Source organism: Ursus americanus, chromosome 18 (genome assembly GCF_024610735.1).
Source record: "Ursus americanus isolate L20-20 chromosome 18, mUrsAme1.1.p, whole genome shotgun sequence".
In the NCBI taxonomy this organism is placed as follows: domain Eukaryota; kingdom Metazoa; phylum Chordata; class Mammalia; order Carnivora; family Ursidae; genus Ursus; species Ursus americanus.
In genome coordinates, this window is record NC_142144.1 from 9,832,208 (window position 1) to 9,854,644 (window position 22,437).

Below are 22,437 nucleotides of genomic sequence, written 5' to 3' on the forward strand. Positions count from 1 at the left end.
AGGCACAGAGCAGCTGCCCACACCAAAGAATTATCCGGCCCAAAATGTCAGTGGCGCCAGGCTGAGGAATCATGACTCCACCAAATGGAAAACCCCAACTGCGGCAAGTGCTAAAGAAAGGGACGCGGGCCTAATTCCCCACTTCCCTGAAAAGAGAGCGTTACCCTTCTTTCTGATCTCGGGACTTGCACTGCCCTCCCTGTCCCATACTAAGTCTCGGCACAGCTTGTGTAACACAAGGGACCGGCTGATGTACCCCTACGTGGTCAACGGGGGCTCGGAAACGTGGGAGTGCTCACTGGTCACGAAGGATGTCCCCATCCTGGTTAGGGTAGAAAGCAAGCTTGAAAATCCGATTCATCACACTCCGTTCGATGGCCAGCTGGGCGTCCTGAAGCTGCTCCTCGCTCGCGTTCTGCCATATGACGTCCTGGGCCATCGCGCCATAAAGGAACTGCAGAAAGTCTTCTACCTGAGCAGTTTTATCGTCAGCTGCTGTGAGCTGCTGAAAGTCTCCAATGCAAAATAATGATTTTTAATACACGATCTGAATAATTTTAAAAAGGGAATTACAGAAATCATTTCAATAACTAGCTATGCAGATATTATGCTCTTAAAGTCAAAGGTATTGGGTATGGTTTATTTTAGGAGAAAACGTGGCCGAATCATTAAAATCGGGAGAAAGGTAAGAAATATGCAAAAGTTTAAGAGCAAGGGGTTTGTTATAAAAATGACATACTTTGACTAATGCATAAATTGTTGAATCACTATACTGTATACCTAAAACTAACATGACACTACACATTAACTACAATGGAATTTTTTTTAAAATATTAAAAAATTAAAATTAAAAAAAATTTTAATGTTATGTTTTATTTTTAAATATGAGAAGAATTTTGTGGATCCAAAACTTTAACCAATTTTCCCAATTTTGTTTTTTGTTGTTGTTTTGTTTTCAATTTTCCCAATTTTGTATAAACTACAGATACTCAACCCATGATAAAAATGAAATGTACTGGCTTGACATCAAGGTTTAATGATTAAGAATCCGTAAAACACCTGGGAATTTAACGGACTACTCTTAAGATATGCAACTACTCAAACGAGCAATACAAAAATTTCCAAATCTCCCCACTAACACAGGGCTGAAGAGATGCTTAACCTAAACTTATCTTTAGTTACCGTGAATGAATTCCCTGATCTTCTTCTCTTTGCTCTCAAGCAGCAACCTCACACAGACCGTGGTGAAGTACCGATTGGCCACCTCTTTGTCCCGCAGGACCCTCTGCAGCAGCCTCTCCAGGTGGGCCTGCGTGGTCTGCAGTCCTTGCCGACAGCGAGTGAGATAAGCAATATAGGGCGCCCTTTTCCTACATGGGAGACATCACATACATACAGGGCACACTTTCTTGGAGACCAAGAGTCCTAATTTTTCTTTAAAAACATACGACGTCACAGACTTTGGTTTTATGAATGAGCCATGTCAGGCTGCAGGCAACTGTCCTGAGGACTAACCGTACTGCCAGCTCAAGGAACAGAAGCATTCTGCATGCTGGTGAATGGTAACACCTACGGGGCTGAACACTTAGCTACCTAACTCACTGGCATCCTTGATCTATTTTATATTGGCCCATGGTCTCCATGCTGGCAGGACCTCACACTTCACAGGAAATTGATTGCTACAGAAGACTAAAACAACAAAATACAGGTCAATATACCACTACATCATTAAACCTATCACCAATTCTTTGCTGACAGTCTAATTGTAATAATCATTAGAGCGCCCATCCCCTAAGCCTGGGGGCCTCGTCATCTCCCAAGAATCTCCCTGATGTTCTTCTCCTGAACTGTTAGCAAAGGGCTGGCAGCAGACAGAAGGCAGCAGTTTTTAGGCTACGCCTGATTCCCTGCTCCAGGGAAGTAGTTTTTCTGGTCACCCCAAGAAAAGGAGCAGGATATCCTGGCCTCATCTCTGCTAATGCTGCATCTGTGCAAAGCTGAAGGAAAGTGCACCTCTCTGTTTGTAAGAGTTGCTCATTTACAACTACATTTCCAGATAAATACCCAAATGTGATCCTTGGAAATGTACATGCAGGTAAACACAGCCCAGCATGCTGCAGTAAGCCTAGATTCACATGTGAAATAAAGACAGGGAAGAAGATCCTTGCCGCCGGGTGACAGGTGCAGGAGGCGGGGTAATTACCTGTAGTCCTCGGCGATAGAGGCCAGCAGTTTCCTGCAAGTTCGGTTATCAAAGCGGCACACACAACGCATTGTTTCTTGAAGTTGAGCCATTAAGTTCTTATCTTGTAAATTAATTGCTTCAGCTATTTGAACTTTTAAGAAGCATACAATTTCATTGTCTGAACAACAACAACAAAAAGTCAGAGAGAAAGAATTCTGTTACTGCCGAGAAGATAATTTCCATTGTATACCTTCCCTCAGCCTTTGGGATGTCAGCTCTGCTCTACCAGGGATCAGCAGAACGGAAGCTGCACTGAGACTCACTTTAATGAAGCATCAGGAATCAAACTGCCCTTACCTGATGCTAATACAAATATACTAATGGAACCGTACGGAATTGCTATAGAGCTCACATAGGTTGAATACAGGCAGTTTCACATGGTTCAACCTATAAATACAGGAAAAACTTACCCTCTGGGTCTGTATGGTCTGGTAAACCGTTCCTTGTTGAATGGGTCAGCACTGGGAAAGCAACAGAATCCGCAGAGCAAAGAGCAAGCCTCAGTTTCTTTTTTGCGTCTCTGAAGAATGAGTCAAAAGTACATTAATTTCTTTTTTAAAGATTTTATTTATTTGCGGGGGGGAGTACAAGCAGGGGGAGGGGCAGAGGGAAGGGGAGCAGCAGACTCCCCTGCTGAGCAGGGAGCCCGATGTGGGGCTTGATCCCAGGATCACAGGCTCACGACCTGAGCCGAAAGCAGCCACCCAACTGAGTCACTGGGAGCCCCAAAAGTACATTAATTTCTTTATGCAGATACGGTCACAGTTTATGAACACTCACTATATAAATTAATATGCTACCTCAGGACTCAAATGTTTCAAGTGATCATAAATAAAAGATAATTTTAATTTACTGACACCTCACTTAAAGGAACAGGCTTTCTAGTTACCCGAAGAGCAAGGCTGTAAAAATGCTCTGGGCAAGGATCATTCTGTAAAATCACCAGAATCACTCAAACGACAAATCCTTTGAACCCTGTAACGTACACAGAGTCCCACAATGGGCACTATGAGGAGAATGAGAAAGGGGCATTATGCTAGGGTCAGCAGGGGCCACGAGGTCACCAGAACCATCTCACCATCCAAACCAAGAATGCCTTCCACCGCATCTCTTGAGAAAGGCTAATCCATCCACAGGACGAGCTCACCACGCGACAAGAAGCCCTTCCTACGGCTCTACTGCTTGAAACTGTAGCTGACTCTGCCCCCGGGTCGGTCTCCCCCAGCATTTCTCACGTGGCCCGGGAGACTGGGGTGGGCAAGGGGTCTGCCACTTGTGTCATTTAAATGACTGACGTGGCCCCTGTGAACACGAGGTGGTTGGTTTTCACCCCTGAATTAAAGCCTTTGATACATGGCATCCGAGTGAAGCAGTCTTTTCAGTAAATAGCATTTTGTTCTTATCTCTCTGCTCTCTACATTTCCTAGGTGGCTCAATGAATCATTTGACTTGAAGCGACTGCAGTGGTGATGAAAGGTCCAAACCCACAAATTCGAACTCCTGTCAAAGAGATACCTGTAGGAGAATGCAGAATCCTGAGGGTGGGCCGCCTGGCTCGCAGAGTCCGGGAGATCGTCGGCCGAGATGTTCTGCAGTGTTTCCTCTCGAGGAGAGTCATGTGCACTCTCGCCGTCACCCATGACCTCTGCACAAAACCGAGCACCAAGAGAGGATAAAAGCAGGTTAACCTGGGAGAGTCTAGCACGAGGAGGTGTTCAGAGCTACTCGACCATAAATTAGCACCGTGCTTTACAGTCAAGAGTTCTTCAAAAAAAGAAAGTTCGCTTCAACAAGTTGATGGCAATTGTTGATCAAGAGATCAAGAGAGCAGTTGTTGAGAAGAGAATGACTTTTACTTCCTTTTCTTTTTTTTTTTTTAAAGATTTTATTTATTTATTTGACAGAGACAGAGACAGCCAGCGAGAGAGGGAACACAAGCAGGGGGAGTGGGAGACGAAGAAGCAGGCATCCAGTGGAGAAGCCCAATGCGGGGCTCGATCCTAGAACGCCGGGATCACGCCCTGAGCCGAAGGCAGACGCTTAACAACTTAGCCACCCAGGCACCCCTGACTTTTACTTCCTATACCAATCTTGACCCAAGGCAATGAAAGTCACTGACTTAACAGATAATGCTTTAATCAGAATTGGGGCCTCAAAAATCCTCTTACGTAACACCCTCATGTTACAGACATGGAATGCTGCCCTACCAGAAAGCAGCTGGCTGTTCAGCCCTTAGCTACCTGGCGAACCCTACCCCCGCTCCTCTGGGCTCTTTACTAGGGCTTGTCCCACTGCCCAAGGATGAGCTGGGACCGACTCACAAATGCAGCCACAACGCACCTGTGGCTCCCGCAGTTCTTTTTATATTTTTAACTAACCAATTCAGAGAATACGCTCATGTATAAAATCAAAAGGAATAAAAATTCATTACTATAATAAAGATACTGGGCTTACGAAGAACAACTACCTTTATCAGGAGATAATTTCAAATGATTCAGGGGAAAAAAGGGAAAAATATACAGAGAGGAAATGCAGCAAAATGTTAACAACTGAGAAAGTCCAGGCAGAGGGAATATGGACCTCCACTCTTCTGCCCTGTGAAACTTTTCAAAATTGTAAGTATGGGAAATTCGCCTCTACTTTGGCTCCCCCTTATGCTCTTTACGAGTTCTCCCTGAGCCAACTCATGCTACCAGTCAGATTCTTCCAGGGACACTCTGTGCGCATACCAGCAGAAACACATGCAGTATACAGTTTACGCTTTTATATACTTTTCTTTCCTCTCACTTTATCTTAGGGATTGTACCATATTTTTCTGACAGCTATTCAAAGTAGCTATTAAAAAGCTACTTTTTATTCAGATCACTTTTCACTATGATACCAAAGTTAGAACATTTGACCCGTGAACGACATAGGTTTGAAATGTGTGGGACCACTTATACACGGATTTTTTTTTTTAAAGACTTTATTTTTAAGTCATTTTTACACTCAATGTGGGGCTCGAACTCACTATCCCAAAATCAAGAATCACATGCTCTTCTGAGCCAACGAAGCACTCCTACGTGGATTTTTTTCAATACAGACAGTACTGTGAATGCATCGTCTCTTACAATTTTCTTAACACTGTCTCTTCTCTAGCTGACTTTATTGTAAGAACACAGCATGTAATACATATAACATGCAAAATATGTCTTAATTGACCGTTTATGTTGTTAAGGCTGCCAGTCAACAGCAGCCTATCAGTCATTGAGTTTTTGGGGAGTCAAAAGTCACATATAAATTTTTACTATGCAGAAGGCTGGTGCCCCTACCCACGTACCCTCCACACCCCCCACACTGTTCAGGGTCAACTGTGTTCAAATCTTTATCATGATGATCACCTGTACTTTCATAGTTTGCCATTGCTCCTTCACTGGGGCTGGTTCGCTTAATGGCATTCCTGTATTTGTCCAGAATATCCTCAGCGACCTGAGCTTGTGCACTGAGTCTAGGGCTGGGATCATCTGCAGGGGAAAGGAGAGTGAGAGAATTAGCTCCCCTTGGTTTCTGGCAATTCTGATGTTAGTACGACACCAGTAGCATAATCCCAAAGGCGGATTAGGAGGTAAGACTTAAAAAGAGCACATATCTCAACGTTAAGAGGCACCATGCAGCTGCCTGCTCATCCCATTTCTCGGTCTGAGAGCCTTGCCCAAGCACGAAATTGGAAGCGTTAGCTCCACTTGCTCCTCATGGCCAAAATTCTGCATGACAGTGTTGGGAAGTTCAGTGCAGTCTACAGGGATGATGGGCTTCTGAAGCACTTCCATTCAAGTTACTGTTATTAGCAGTTCAAGCTAACAGAACTTCTAACAATGCATCTTTAAATGCAGAGTCATATATTCAGACATCTCCATGCGGAAGGAGGGGGAAAAGTATCAAATTTAGAATTAAATCCTTTTAAATAATAAAAAATGCCTTCCTCCATTCTTCCTGTATCTCTCTCTCTCTCTACACCACATTTGAAAACTTCAGGTATCAATATTCTGTCTTACTGAATCTCACCATGACAGTGCAGTTGCTAGAAGAGTGCACTTTTGTGCTGCAATGGTGTCAGAGGTACTCCGAGAGAATCTAGCCACTGCTGGAAAGTGCTGGAATTGTACCCAAGGTACACGGAGAAAAAGCTTATCGCCATCACAGATGTAGCACTGTTTACTGTCAGGACCATTATCCTGTCAGCAAAATCAGCGCATCAAAATGTGCTCCTGGAGTCTAAGAAGGCAGAGTCATCAATTAACAGTCATCAAGGCAAAGAACTGCTACAGATCTATGGGACAAAATCGGGTCCTATAGTGAACTGCACACTCCGGAGATAGATGGAGACCAAGCAGGTAACCATAAATGTCCACATTCTGGTAGAATCCCATTTTTCAAAAAGTCTAAAAACTCATAAAAAAAAATCACTAGATTTTATATATGTATGTGTGTTAACAGCAGCTAATAATAATAGCAGCTAACATTTATTGAGCACTTACCACGTGCCAGGAACTGTGCTAAGCACCTTATATGAACAATCTCAATTAATCATCACAACAACCCTACAGGGAGGTACTGTTATCACCTCCACCTTACGGACGAGGAAATCAGGTATAGAGAGGTTCAATAGTATGCTCATTGGGAGCTTCTGTTTCCATGGGGAAAAAAAATTTAGTATCCATGTCTCTGTAAAATTGCAGTAAGCTGTAGAGAAAGAGGATTTTCAAACTAATGTAATCTTTCTGCTATAATGCTATCCGAATGCATGAGAAGAGAATCCTAATAAAATCTGACCTTCAAAATGTAAATTGATAAAACTTTTATCATTACAAAATCTTTCTTTGGAGGGGAAGTACTTTTTTGCTATTGGTTCTGAGTGGTGTTGAGCATTCTGAAAAAGGAACAATAAAACTGGCTAACCACAGGGAAAGCTATAATGTTGCTTATAACCTTTATTTCTATGCCATTAAATATTTTATCCCAGGAAAGTAACGAAAACAAACAAAATATGCTACATATACAAAGCTGTGAACACCATTTTCACCATAAAAAACCGGATACAATTCAAGTATCCAAAAGCAAGAGAACATTCACAATGCTATAAAATCATATGACAGATTATCTGTGAGCCAATACAAATTATTAAAACCAACCATGTCTACTAGAAACTGGAGAGGGTTTATGAAATAACGTTTAGGAAAAGAAGAATACAAAGTTACACAATACTCTGATTCAATCATGAAAAGCCATGTACAAATATGGAAAGATTGGGAAAGAACATGAAAAAAAGGATAGTTAGGGTGACTGCATTATGGACAGGCTGTCAAGAAATTTCCTTTCATATCATTTAAAAGTTGATTTAATGATAATTTTCAACAGATCATTAATTAGGACTAGGCAGAAATTTCTGCACTAGTAGGGAAGCTAAATTGCTTGAATCAAACACAAAGAAAATGAAATACCTTATGAAAAAAACTTACTCTACTTAACTTCTAGATTAGGCACCAAGAACCAAGAAAAACGCTTGCCCAAAGACACAAGCAAAAAATAATTTATAACTTCTCCAGTTATTAATTCAACATTATAAAACATGAGATTTCATTAAGAGTATTTCACTCCATAAATACTGGTGGTGGTCTAACAGTAGGAACATGGTAAGAAAATAGAGATATGTTTCCAACTCTTCTCAATCAGACTGTAGGCCCCTGAAGAATAGGGGTCATGTGATTTGACTGAATAACCACAACACTTAGCACAGTGCCTGGCATGAGTCAGATGTTCAACAAGTATTTGCTGACTGAGTAAGATAGGCTTGACGGCTCTCAGCAGAGAACCTTGGCCTGGACACGCAGCTCCTGCTCTTCAAAACCCTTCGTTCCAGGAGAGTCACTGCACCAGATAAAGCAGGGATGTATGCCAGAGACCGTGGAAATACATCCAAATACATGGAACCAGATACCAGAACAACGTGCATTAAAATGGGATTCTACCTCTACTACGGTGAGCTATTTGAGGAGGATGTTCTTTGGAAACCTATACCATTGTTTAATAAAAATCTTCATTTTAATTTAGTAGGATAACATAGTTGGAAACCGAGATAAGAAAAAAAGAGGTGAGAAATTAATTTCCGGTCTAGATGCTCTACAGCCATCAGAAATAGTACAAAGCTATCAAACTCAAGGTTGGGTCATTAACACTACTTCTCGAACTCATTCCTTTAAGGGTGCTCTTTCATAATGTGCCCAACAGAAGCTGCAAAAACACAAATGCTGAATAAGGTAAGAACCCCATCCCTAGTTGTGTTTTCCTTGGGTCAGATAGCAATGTTAAAATGATTCAAGCTGTAAAAAATTAGTAAAGTTTATAAATCTGTGATACTATTTGAACACTTTCTCACGAAAACAAGGAAATGATTAGGTAGAACAGCATTTCACTGTGACCCTGAATAATCAAGAACTACAGATGGGAATCAATTTAGAATTCTATGATCAACGTTAGAGAAAGCTATGTGATCAATGATCCAAAGATGTGGCATGCATCGCACTAAAACCATCACCACACTTTCCTACACGGCCCCATGTGGCCTTGTCCCATTGGGATGTCGCGTAGTAGGGTGTGCCTAGAGGCTCAGCACCGGGGCCTCATCATAAACAGAAGTTATGATAATGAGGATGAGGATGGCAGTGGCGGTGTGCAGGAAGAGCACACTCAGGTTCACTGCGGCCACCACCTGGAAGCCACAGAGCTCTGAAGAACACACTCCGCACTGCACACACACAGACACGCTCTCCTAAAAAGGCAGCGCTTACGGCGCCCAAGAAACAGTGCTATGAAATATGTGCTCTGGGAATGAAGGAGCCAGGAAGTCCACGGTCTACAAACCTGTGAGTGTTGAGAATCTGTCAGGCCCCACATCATCTTTGTCTTTTTCTTGTTTTTCTTTCTTTCTAAATGGTATAGGAGCTGGAAATTAAATAAAGTCAGTAGTGTGACACATAACATACTGCACTACTCGGAGACAGCAGTCATTTTGGAGTATTAACTGGTGTGCCAACATTTCTAAGTGAAAGGAAGGTGAAAAGTTTAAAAGCTAAGAAATCCTGAGTGTCAACTGACAATCATTCTTACAACAGTATTGAAAGTTCTTAAAGAAGCTTTCGGGATCTGCTTTGGGGTCATCTGCCACAGGAAGAATGATTTAATTCGAATCTGTTGGGACTAAATCAAAACCACTGCCTCTTAACCGCTGCTCGAAAACAACACATTCAAAGCTCTGAGCCTCAATTTCTCCTCATCAAGGGGGCTTGAGTGCAGCTGAAAGCAGTGCTCCTCAGCTCCTGAGCGCCATGGTGCCGAGAAGAGGCCTTAGGAAGAAGTCCCTAGCCTTAATCCTGGATGATCTCTCCTTGCAGGAAGAGATGCTTTTGCCAACTCAAATCTCAATATCTATTGCTGCAATGCCAGGCTATTAAAAAAAAAAAAAAAAAAAGCAAACAATTTTATACAACTGCCTTCCAAAATAAACACTCACTAATATATATTCAGGATATAAACATTCTTAATGAACATAAACATAAAAAAAGCGCTTAAGTTTACTCCAGGAATGTAAAGGATGAATTTTCAACGTTTCATTACCAGTAGCATCCCTTTTTCCTGCAATAATTATTAGCAATACATATGTCAAAAGTCCTACGTTTAACCTTAATGGCATACGATATTTAAACAACCGTGACCTGCCTGACTTCCATTTATGAAACCACTACCACTTCCTGCAAAGAACAAGAACTATCATTTCTAAAGGTCTGCCTTTAGCATTCACCTGAGTGAAACCATTTTCTCTACCCTCAAAACGGCTAGAAACTTAGGCCCAGCAAGCCTCACAGAGGAGCTGACATACTGGCTCTCTGAAAGAGATTTGGGGGCTTTGCTTCTTGTTGCTAATATAATTCTAATATTTTATAAAATTACCTTTAGGCATGGCAGAAACAAAACGTTTTCTCCACCAAGGTCTGTTCCTGTCTGATTTCTCATCATCGCTATCTTTGCGTTCTTCAGTCTGTAGAAAAAGTTTGATGCTTTATTTGGAGTTGGACAGCAGGATAAATTACTAGGAAAAGGATTTCAGTTTGTCTGTGAAATACAAAAACCACTCTTGTTTGTCTTAAAAGCCAAACTGTTCTTACTGCTGTACAGGCAACTTCTGAAACATGGAAGTATACCTTTTAAGCACCAGACTAGGACCTGCCTGAGGGCAGGCACTATCTCATTACTGTTACTAAACCAAAACCTTAATACAGAGCCTCGCATAGAGTACGCACTCAAGAAATACTTTTGGAAGGAGTAAGCGCAACACACATAAAGTCTAGAGGGGTAGTAGAGAGGACACAGTAGTAATAACAAAAGTGAGTATGGACTGTATGCCAAATACTGACTGTTAAGGACACGTAGTATTTCATTTACACCTCACAGCAGCCTTAGGAAATAAATAATACTATTAAGCCCTTTTTATAGATGAGAAATAAGGGACTAAAAAAGGTTATCTCCCTATCTTCCCCGAAGTTATAAAGCCTGCCTGGGGCACAGCTGGGACTCAAACCCAGATGCAAGCAACTTCAAAGTTCATGTTTTGATCACCAATTAAAGTGAGTTATTAAAATCACATGTCAAAGAGCTGACTATAGTTCCTTTACTAGCCTATCAGGTGACCTTAGACAAATCATTTAATTTCTCATCTCAGAAGGAAACTGTGAGGTTTAAATGAAATTAGATACAAAATTGCTTGGAGAAAAGTTCAAAGAGTCATAAAAATGCAAATTACATTACTACAAAACCAAAACAGTACAGGTTTCCCATGGGTTACAGTTGTGGACAAACTAGACTGATAGATCTTTAATCATGACTGCTGCCCATCCTTACTCTTCGATTTATATATACCACGTTAATTTCACGCATCAAGAGAACCAGGCAGACAGAACACGAAAGCTGACCACGATTAGCAAAATGCTTCTAGATGGCCTGTGTCCCATACCTCTCCTCTTGAGGAGTCCTTACTCGGGGATGAAGATGATGAATGAGGTGCAGCCACCAAAGAAGTAGCACCAATGGCTGCGGCTGGAGGGAGCTCTCGCTCTTCATTCCCTGGACGCCGGTTCCAGCTGGGGTCACTCATAGGTCGCCGGACAGATGATACTATATCAGAGCTCCTGCTGCGAACTAATCTCTCAGGGTAAGAATGCCTTTGCCTGAAGGCCTCCATTTCAGCTGGAGTTAAAACATGGGAACCGAAGTTTGGCAACCTGGCCTCATTTCCTCCCACAGCTCCTTCCAGGATTGGGGGATCTGGTGGTGGATGCGATGGCCGGGCATAGTGAACCTTTGGCCTTACCACGGCAGAAGCCCCTAGAACACAGGGGAAAAAAAGTTTGCAACCGAGATACAACTGATCCAAAAAGGCATCAACAAAGGGTTTTGGCTCTGTTCTTCTGTAAGAGTCAAAAAGCTCATTTGACCAGTTTACCTTCATGTGAAGACAGTGGATCGAACATGGCAAGTAGAGACTCTGGATGAGAAGGAGGAGAGGTCAGCTGGTGGGCGCCTAAAAACAAACAGGCAAACTGTTTGTGCAAGACCAAATCAGAACTCATCACTCAGTAAGAGTTTCTACACAGTGAAAAAGGTTCTAGCATTCTTCCATTCTAGTTTTCCTTTTCTTTCTTTCTTTCTTTTTTTTTTTAAAGACTTATTATTTGAAAGAGAGTGCACAAAATGGGGAAAGGGCAGAGGGAGAGCGAATCCTTAGCAGACTCCATACGCAGCTCAAGCCCCATACAGGGCTTGATCTCATGACCCTGATATCTCGACCTGGGCTGAAATCAAGAGTTGGACACTCAACTGATTGAGCCACCCAGGCGCCCCCTCCCCCAGTTTTCCTTTTTTTTTTTTTTTAAAGATTTTATTTATTTATTTGACAGAGAGAGAGACAGCCAGCGAGAGAGGGAACACAAGCAGGGGGAGTGGGAGAGGAAGAAGCAGGCTCATAGCAGAGGAGCCTGATGTGGGGCTCGATCCCATAACGCCAGGATCACGCCCTGAGCCGAAGGCAGACGCTTAACCGCTGTGCCACCCAGGCACCCCGAGTTTTCCTTTTCTGATCAATAGAACTTGAGGGGCATATCAGAAAAAAAGAGAACCTAATAAATATCATATTCTGATTACTTCAAATTCATTGTATGTTTTTATCTACATACATGGATTTTAATGATATTTAAGTGGTCTAGCATCCGCATGCTAATAACTTTTAATGGCCAAATAGTATTATAGTTAATGCAAAGAGTAGAGCCGAAAAATGTAAATCATCAAAATTTTCAGAATGTCACAACTGCCGAGCCTCACCTTCCTTCCACCTATAAAAATAAGGGCAAAAAATAGTATTAACAATAATAATAATAACGGCAGGGGTGCCTGGGTGGCTCAGCCGGTTAAGCGTCTGCCTTCAGCTCAGGTCATGATCCTAGGGTCGTAGGACTGAGCTCCACATCAAGCCTCCTTCTCCCTCTCTCTGTCGCTCCCCCTGCTTGTGCTCTTTCTCTCTCGCAAATAAATGAAACCTTAAAAAAATAATAATAATAAGGGCAATATTACCTAGAAGGAGTATAAATAAAAAGTTGTAAAATTTGAAATTCTTATACTGCTCTCAGCAAATGACAATTTATAAAAGTACTCCTAACAAAAATGAACACTTCCACATTACACCACAAAACAGACTCAAACTACTCTCAGCTATGGAATAAAAATGACTCCTCCAGGGGCGCCTGGGTGGCACAGCGGTTAAGCGTCTGCCTCCGGCTCAGGGCGTGATCCCGGCGTTACGGGATCAAGTCCCACATCAGGCTCTTCCGCTACGAGCCTGCTTCTTCCTCTCCCACTCCTCCTGCTTGTGTTCCCTCTCTCGCTGGCTGTCTCTGTCGAATAAATAAAAAAAAAAAAATCTTAAAAAAATAAAAATGACTCCTCCAAGCATACGTCTACATACCAAAATCAGAAATATTAAAACAGGTAGTAAGTATGCAGAGGCTCATCAAATATATAAAAGAAACTGTTCCTCTAGGGGTACCTGGGTGGCTCAGTCAGTTAAGCATCCGACTCTTGATTTTGGCTCAGGTCATAATCTCAGGGTTGTAAGATTGAGCCCTGCTTAAGATTCTCTCTCTCCCTTTGTCCCCCCTACTCCCCCACCCCTCCCCATGCTCTCTCTTACAAAAAAAAAAAAAAAAAAAGTTACTCTAAACTTTTTGAGTCTGAACTCTTTAATGCTAATGAATGACAGTACTTTGATTTTATGCTTTTTTTTTTGTTCTATATATTTATCTTCCTCTATTAAAATTATAAAAATAGTGTATTATTATAAAAGGCAGCTTAGAATATTGGTTCTAAAATTTTGGTCTTAGGACACTTTTACATTCTAAAATATTATTGCCCCAAAGAGCCTATACATGTTGGTTATATCTTCTGATACTTATCATATCATAAATTAAAACTGAAAACAAATATATATTTATATATTAGTTCATTTAAACATATCTGTTAAATGGTAATACAAATAACCCTTTTAAATGAAAAAATAACTATTTTCCAAAATAAGAAAATAACAATTAGAGTGCCAGACACTGTTTTACATTTTTACAAATTCCTTTCATGTACGGCTTAATAGAACAGAGCTGGATTCTCATATGATCTTCTGCTTTCAATCTGTTGCAATATATATTTTGATTGAAGTCTATAAAGCTGGCCTCACACAGATACGTAGTTGGAAAAGGGAAGATATTGTAATAACCTTCTCAGATAATTGTGGACATTCTTCTATGATACGACACCAAATCTTGATTAGTTTTTTAAAGGTTGGCTACAATTTGGAATCTGAAACGAAATCAATGAACTTTTACTCTGTTACATCAAAATTAATTGGTCTGTCTTCCACTTTAAATGATTTTTGTTACATCACGTGCACTGACCACCTGGAAAACACTGTTTCAATTAGATATGCAGATCCTCCACATGTTGACACATTTCAATACGTAGTATCAAAAAGCCACATTCTCATCAGAAAAAACCACCAATCTCATCAGAAAAGTCTTTAAATATCAGAAAGCTGTCAAGCTCAGGAAGGTGGATACAGTTTTCCAAAATTCACATTTTTATCTGAAGGTCTGAATTTTATCACTGGCAACAAACTCTACTCTTTGTCCGCTGTTTTCCTTGAAGTGATAGCCTCACTTTGCTAATTTTCAAGAAAGGCCTGCCAAATACCCAAATATGAATAACTACAGTCAGTCATTCTTTCCAGTAAAAATGGTGTGTCATGAAAACAAACAAGAGAAGAAACAGCTAGTTAAGCTCACAGCTCCAATAACCATCTAAGTGTTTTTCCTTGAGATATTTCACATTTCAGACTGCAGTAGAAATGCATTAGGAATATTTCCTATTTCTTCAGAATTTTTAACAGACGTGTACTCAGGGTTAAGATATAATTAAATAATTTTTACTGCTTCATGAAAGATATTCGTATGTAAAACTTTCTTTTTTAACTGCGAGAAAATATAGTGGCGGCTAATAGTTCGGTACCACTGTTTTGCTGCACGCTAAGGCCTGCCCCAGCAAATTTACCCACCTTTGCTTGTGCACCATCAGTGCAAATATCACTATAGTGAAAAGGACAATAACCTTTTACTACTATGAAAACAGTATGACCTCATTACCCCTCACTCCCCAAAAGGGTCTTAAGGGCCCTTCGTGGTCCATGGAGACTATACTCTAAAAATCGCTTATTTAGAACAGTGGTTCTCAAATGGAGCTATTTTGTTCCCCAAGGGATCATTTGGCAGTATCTGGAGACATTTTTGGTTGTCACGACTGCAGGGGAAGAAGGGGGTTGCTGTCTTCCTGGTAGAGGCCAGAGATGCCACTAAACATCCTATAATGCACAGAACACGTCTCTGTAACAAAGAACTACCTGGCCCAAAATGTTAATAGCATTGAGGATGAGAAATCCTGGTTTAGAAAAAAAACATTTTTTTATAAAAAAGAAAAAGTATTTAAAACCCCAGTACTCAGTACATAAAACCACTGCTCGCATTTTGGTATTTCTTTCCTGTGCTTTCTCTATGATAGGTTTTTTAATGTTTTATTATTTTATATATGAAATTCTTTGGGATAAATTTTCCAAGAGACACTATGATCTAGTATTTCTAGAGTTTCAAGTTATTTCTTTTTTTTTTTTTTTTAAGATTTTATTTATTTACATGACAGAGAGACAGCCAGCCAGAGAGGGAACACAGCAGGGGAGTGGAAGAGGAAGAAGCAGTCTCCCAGCGGAGGAGCCCGATGTGGGACTCGATCCCGGAACGCCGGGATCACGCCCTGAGCCAAAGGCAGACGCTTAACGACTACGCTACCCAGGTGCCCCAACTGCGCTACCCAGGCGCCCCTCAAGTTATTTCATATGCTTTAAAGGATTTTAAAAAAACAGCCGCAAAACAAAAACAAAACACAGCCACATAAATTATGAGTGGGTGCATCAAAATTCACTTAGCAATTCTATTTTTCAACCCTTAGGTTGTCTCTCATTTTTCTGCCTATATAAATGTTATGAAGAACATGAATATAAATGCTACAGAGAACATAAGACTTTCTGCATACATGGAATGGTTTCCTGATGACTGATTTCTAAAGTGGACTAAATGAACCAAATTTAGTTTGTGAATTTTCTTTTTTTTTTTTTAAGATTTTATTTATTTGAGAGAGAGTGAGAGAGAGCATGAGCAGGGGGAGAGGCAGATGGGAGAGGGAGAGGCAGACTTCCCTGTTGAGCAGGGAGCCCGATGCGGGGCTCGATCCCAGAACCCTGGGAATCATGCCCTGCTCTGAAGGCAGCCGCTTAACCAACTGAGCCACCCAGGTGCCCTCTTTTTTTTTAAGTGGGCTCCTGGGCATGGAGCCCAACACACGGCCTGAACTCACGACCCTGAAATCAAGACCCGGGCTGAAGCCAAGAATCGGACGTTTAACTGACTGAACCACCCAGGCACCCCTGGTTTGTGAATTTCCAAGGCCTTACACACGTACTGCCAAATTATGCCCCAAAGTGCTCAATAAACTGATATTATCACCAGCAAAAGTATAAGACTGCCAGTTTCACCTGTGAATGTGATCATTTTTAAGTCATTCTCATCTCTTCTTACCATGAGTTACTTCATCCATGTCTGGACTAGTGACAGAATCTTTACCCCCAAAATCAGAGCTGCACTCAGATCTCAGGTCTTCAATCTTATTGGGAATATCCTCGGAGGTTGCACTTATGCCTTTAAAATGAATACATAAAGTAAAAAATAAATAGCAAGAAGAACAAAATAACCACACAAAAAGTATATGAAGTTTGGAGAAATGTAAATATTCCCAAAAATTTTTGTCCCAGTGCTACACGTGTGAGATGTTTACTATCATATCCTTTATTGTACTATCGCCTAAATATGCTTACCTTGATTTGTACAACATAATCACAAGTATCATGTGGTATCTAAATACAGTAGCAGAGGCCACCAAGAACAGAGAGAATTAGAGAGGGAACACACACAGACTGTCTGCCAATTACTTCAACAGGCTCTATAAAGCCACACGTTAAGTTCTCATAGATATAAGGTCCCACGGAAATAATTTTATTTCCTGGAAATTCCTCAACTCTTAAATAAAACATATCTCTTTGTTATCAACTTTATAAAGGGAGAGGTGGGAGCACACCTTGCAATCCTTATTCCTTAAAACAAGACAGACATACCCGACACAACACTGAGGCCTGGTGTGCTGGGGCGGGAACTGACCTCCCTGACATCTGTATCATCAGATGTGCTACCTAGTCCAGAACAGCTCTCCAGCTCTTGTAGACGCTCCTCCTGCTTTAGATCCGGGGCCTCTAAACAGAAGACATGAGGTGCCGCATTAGTGATTCTGTTAGCATGCCAAAGTTTCAGCTTGTGACCCACATGAGGAAAGCTACCAGAGGGTGAATGAAATCATTGTGAACAGATTCCTAAGTCGGGGCCAGCAAAGTTGGTTAGACTGAGTGTTAAAGAAGCTGAGGTTGTGATTCTCATTCCAATATGGCCAGTTTGTTGTACAAAGGTGAAGCTCTGCCTGTAGATCACTAATCTCATAAAATATGCTGCTGGTTAGCAAGTGAACTCAACAAGAGAATACAGAAGAGCTTCACATTAAACCAAACATTTTTAAAATATAACTCCTACGGGCACTCAATAGATGGTAAGCTAATCCTACGGTCTCCTTATGTAAAGGTCAGCATGTCTGAGTGCATTAGTATTATCAAGCACATACCAGAATCACTTAATTATCCCTGAACCAGGTAGAGCATACAGAATGTAATTCAGACACACAGCTACTTAAATTTGCATTCTAGTAGTTGACATTTAATTGAAAGCAAAGTTCTACCTTCATAATCAGAAAAAAAAAGGAGAAATGCAATACTTAAGAAAAGAGAAAATACAAAAACACTTTATATACATTTATAACAATCCTGCACAAAACAATTCTCAGGACTCCAGAGTCTCAATTTCAGTACATTTCGAAAATATATATCTTTTAAAGGGTCAGGTTCTCCCTGGGATGAGAATCTAGGCATGCTTACCACGCATCCAACCGCTCAGGGTTCAAGCTGTACTGCTATTCCTATCTTGGGATGAGTCAGTGGGAGATACAGACCTCAGTGGTCCACACAGAACTCCGGTGAGTTGCTAACAAATGCTTACAAGTAACTGAACACAGAGTCAAAAAGCAACTGGCATCTTAGCCTATGTCATCCAACACTGCATTTTTTCTTGATGGACAGAAAATGCCCTAAGAGCCCATCTGAAATTCTTAGTAATATGGTTGTGTCATACTTGACAAAATGTACATAATTTAGAAATTAAGATACCTTACATTTAAAACTTCTGTGCTAATCAAAAAGCAAACAATGACGGCATACTAACCTGAGTCACTTGGCAATACCTCTACACTCCAAGCTTCACTTGTTGTCTCTGATATGGTAGAACCAGTGCAGGGGTCAAGAAGCACTGACCCTGAACCTGGCAGGCACAGTAAACTGCCTAACATGTTCTCTGCTGCTGCACCTGTATAACCAGTGGGGAGCAAAGGGTTAATGAAGATCCTGATGGAAAGAGCAGTGATAATGGAGAAGGGCTAAACACTAGTTAAACTAACGCAGTCTCTACTCTATCCACAAGAAGGAAGCCAAGGTAAGTGTAATTTCAATAGCACCCCTAAAAACACAGATTTCCCACTTTGATCACAATGGCACAAGCTCCTTTTTCTCAGTTTCCTCCTGTTCACCTTGGACTCCCCATAGAGAAAACATCCATCATTAGGTCAAGTCATTTCGACTAGCTTTCATCTTGGTTTTGTAGCACATTTTTACATGTGTCCTTAAATACCTAAAATGTATAGTCCTCACAGGGATTAAAAACACTCAGAGACACTTAACTACAGAAAGTTATACTGGCCAAATATGTTTTCTTCTGGCACATTTGCCACATATTCAGAGCAATAAAATATATTTGCAGGAAAATACACATCTCTGTAGCAGGCATTCAACTGCAAATACAGCTCATTGCTCAAACAGAGCTTTCTGCCAGGAAAAATACTACTTTGGCACCTGAAACAAAGTAATGCAAAACCAATTAAGAAATCTGTTTACACTACTTAAAAATACAAATAGAAAGGATTAAACATTATTATACCCCCCTGTGAGAAATACTCAAGTTCAGAACGCTCCAGGACATCTGATTACACCTAACAAAAGAACAATTCCACTGCAGTGCATAAAAAACTTTTGGCAAAGGTTACTGGTGAAAGTTACCTTTCAAAGATTATCATAAAATAATTACAAATAAAATAACGTTTGGAACTTGCCTAAACATAACAGGGGGACAGGGTAAAAGGGCAGTGGGAGAAGACATGAGACAAAACTGGCCACGTGTGTGCGTGTAATAGCTGAAGCTGAATGACGGGTACACAGAGTTCATTGTTCTCACTTGTATTTGCCTGGAACGTTCCATGATTTAAAGAGAAAATGAAGATGCTGCTTATAGGACTGTACGAAATCTCTCAGAACTCACAGAACAGTATCCTAAAGAGGGTGAATTTTAGGGGCGCCTGAGTGGCACAGCGGTTAAGCATCTGCCTTTGGCTCAGGGCATGATCCCGGCGTTATGGGATCAAGCCCCACATCAGGCTCCTCCACTATGAGCCTGCTTCTTCCTCTCCCACTCTCCCTGCTTGTGTTCCCTCTCTCGCTGGCTGTCTCTATCTCTGTCGGATAAATAAATAAAATCTTTAAAAAAAAAAAAAAGAGGGTGAATTTTAAAATATGTAAATTGTACCTCAATAAACTTGATATTTAAAAAAGAAAAAAGAAAAAACTAGTCACTCTTTGGAACTGAATTAGTCCTTCCAGAAGAAAATTCTTTTTTTTTTTTTTCTCCTAAAGTAAGCTCTACGCCCAACATGGGGCTTCAACTCACAACCCTGAGATCAAGAGTCGCACGCTCTACACTGAGTGAGCCAGCCAGGCGCCCTCTTAAATTCAATTTTTAGAGAATCTCAGTATTCTATTATTCTGAAAGATTTTATGGCTATAATCTGTAAGAATTTTCATCTTCAGGTAAGGTGTTTAGTCTCAAAAAGAATATTCTAAGAATATATACTGTGCCCTGAAAACAAGAAGCTAAGTCAGAAAACTGGTTTTTCTCTTTTGGCAGTGGAGGGGGAGCTGAGTGCAGGTAGGGAAAAACACCACCTATGTTTAGGTAAAGAAAAAAAGACACAAGGGCCTTGTTACCTACAGTTATCTCAGCTTCCCAGTCTGCCTGTCAGAGGCTGAAGTCCCCACCCATGAAGGGGAGGTGGATATAAATAACTAAACAGCAATCTTCCAGAGAAATTAAACAGCAGTTACCTGCAATCTCTTGCAAGCGATCTTCATCAATGTTAGGGTCGAAATCACTTCCCAAGACATCTGTACTCCAGGTCTCACTCACTGTTTCTGATATATCTCTGTCATCTGTCAGTCCCATCATGTCACGTATTTCAAACTTCCTTAGCTTATCATCAAGATTATCTTGTGTTGTAGCTACCAAAAACAGAATTTTGCACTTTAAAAATGACACCACAGCTATTTTTTTTAATCAACTTTAAAGATACGGATTTTATCACTAACACTGAGCGTGCAATACCAAAACATGAATTATCCTCCTATAGATGTAGTGTTTCCCCTCTCTGAACTAAGCTCAGCGTATGTACCCCCATTTCTGGTAAGTTAACTGGGGCAACCTCTGCAGTGTGACTCTGACAAAAAACTGGGATATACTCCCCGCTCTGTGTATTGTGCACAGTCCTCGTTACTCATTTTAGCCAAAAGAGTAAAGAAAAAGTGTGCCGGTTTCAAGGCTTAGGCCTCAAAAGACCTTATAAACTTTTGCCCTCTTTTTCACCCTGGCTTCTGCCATGAGAACAAGCTTCAGCTAGCCTGCTGGTGGATGAGGCGCCACATGGAACAAAGTAAAGGTCATCCTAGAGCAGCCAGCTCCTCACTGACCTACCGTCCCCCAGCTAAGATTAGCAGAGCTCCCTAATCAACCACCGGTGACTGCAGATACATGAGTCAGCCTAGTCTAAATCAGAACCACCCAGCTTACCCACAGACTTGAGAGCACAAATAAATGTTTGTGGACTTAAGTCATTAAGTTTTGAGGTGGTTTGTTATGTAGCAATTACTCTGGCAATAATTAACTGATAAACCCATAGTAAAATATTTTTTCATTTGACTTGAATACATCCCCCTGATATTAGAGTTTTCTCTCTTCTCTTGACTAAATGAGTAAAGCAGTCTATAATCTGTCTCAATTTATTAACCTAGTGTTCACAAAATGCAGACTACCAACCACCTACATTAGAATCACCTAGAGGGCTTGTTACATGATATTCTTTCAACTTCTGTCTTAAACTACTAATTTAGGTTTCTCTCTTATTTGCAGAAAATTTAATCCTGATATGACAAACTAATGCAGTAAAATACTACTTTTATTCAAGCCACACATAACCCAACTGGCAATGCTCTTTTCCTTTCTGAAAATGACCTGCACCAGGATTTCTAGAAATGAGACATGGGAAGTGTTTTTTTGTTTTTTTTTTTTTTTAGTTTCCCAGGTAATTTTTTTGCCCATTCAGGTCTCAGAATATTGCCTCAGACCCAGCTGATCTGCAATCTGCCCTCAACACTCCCTCAAAGGCCACCAGTGATCTTTAAATGAACAAATCCAAAGAACTTTTTCAAATTAATCTTCCTAAAGCACAACAGGGATCCATCTACTTTTCAATTTTTACCCCACACTATTCCCCTACTTGATAGTTCCTGAGTAAGTACTATGGTTTCACACTTCCCTGACCTGCTTACACTATTCTGGTCCTTCACCTACAATGCCTCATCTTTAGTTTCTGCCAATGCAATGCAAGCCGGGCCTTTAGGCTAGCATTTTCTTCCACTAAGCTTTTTCCTATACTTCCAACTACATGTATCTCTCACTCGGAACTGCCAAGGCACTTTTACAACACTTTTAGACATTTGTATACCATCCTCTCCATATTCTAAGTTCCTTTAATCCCAAGTATTTATCTTTGTATCCCTTAAAATTTCAATATTACAGAAATGAATATTATAGAAGTCAAGCAATTCGTTTTAATTATTCTATGTAACAAACCTAAAAAATTCATTTGCCAATTAAACATGTTTAAGAACTGAAAGAACTATGAATAAATGCAAGTTTAATGGTCATTATGTAATCAACTTAAATTTATTCTTTTACTGAACAGCCAACCTACATGGAAAACACAGTTTATCTTGCAGCCAGGTAAGTTCTTTGCTACTTGTGCGACTGTGTTCAACTTCACTTTACCTTGCTCATGCTCTAATAGCTGTAGAGCTTCAACTCCATTACTCCCAGAAGGTCCTGCTCCAAGTTCTGATACAGACTCTCCTTCCAGGTCTAGAGAGGATACTGAATTGGAGCGATTTGACGGACCTAGAGAAATGTTTATACTGTGAGTGAACT

General features: G+C 40.8%; 1 protein-coding gene across 7 annotated transcripts in view; it reads right to left on the reverse strand.

Moving 5' to 3' along the window:
* The window catches only part of GAPVD1 (GTPase activating protein and VPS9 domains 1), a 74,442-nt gene that overhangs the window by 8,367 nt on the left and 43,638 nt on the right, over positions 1-22,437 (reverse strand). For 5 of the 7 annotated variants that reach the window (XM_045790940.2, XM_045790941.2, XM_045790938.2 and 2 more), the window contains 15 exons: positions 22,282-22,407; positions 20,286-20,459; positions 18,301-18,441; positions 17,094-17,228; positions 16,501-16,620; positions 11,781-11,858; positions 11,292-11,662; positions 10,232-10,319; positions 9,146-9,226; positions 5,626-5,748; positions 3,761-3,890; positions 2,656-2,765; positions 2,204-2,363; positions 1,183-1,370; positions 300-513 (listed from right to left, as the gene is read on the reverse strand). In XM_045790940.2, the coding sequence (XP_045646896.2) occupies positions 300-513; positions 1,183-1,370; positions 2,204-2,363; positions 2,656-2,765; positions 3,761-3,890; positions 5,626-5,748; positions 9,146-9,226; positions 10,232-10,319; positions 11,292-11,662; positions 11,781-11,858; positions 16,501-16,620; positions 17,094-17,228; positions 18,301-18,441; positions 20,286-20,459; positions 22,282-22,407 (2,239 nt within the window). The remainder of the gene's footprint in view (positions 1-299; positions 514-1,182; positions 1,371-2,203; positions 2,364-2,655; positions 2,766-3,760; positions 3,891-5,625; positions 5,749-9,145; positions 9,227-10,231; positions 10,320-11,291; positions 11,663-11,780; positions 11,859-16,500; positions 16,621-17,093; positions 17,229-18,300; positions 18,442-20,285; positions 20,460-22,281; positions 22,408-22,437) is intronic. The other 2 variants (XM_045790943.2, XM_045790942.2) reach the window with 1 other exon arrangement.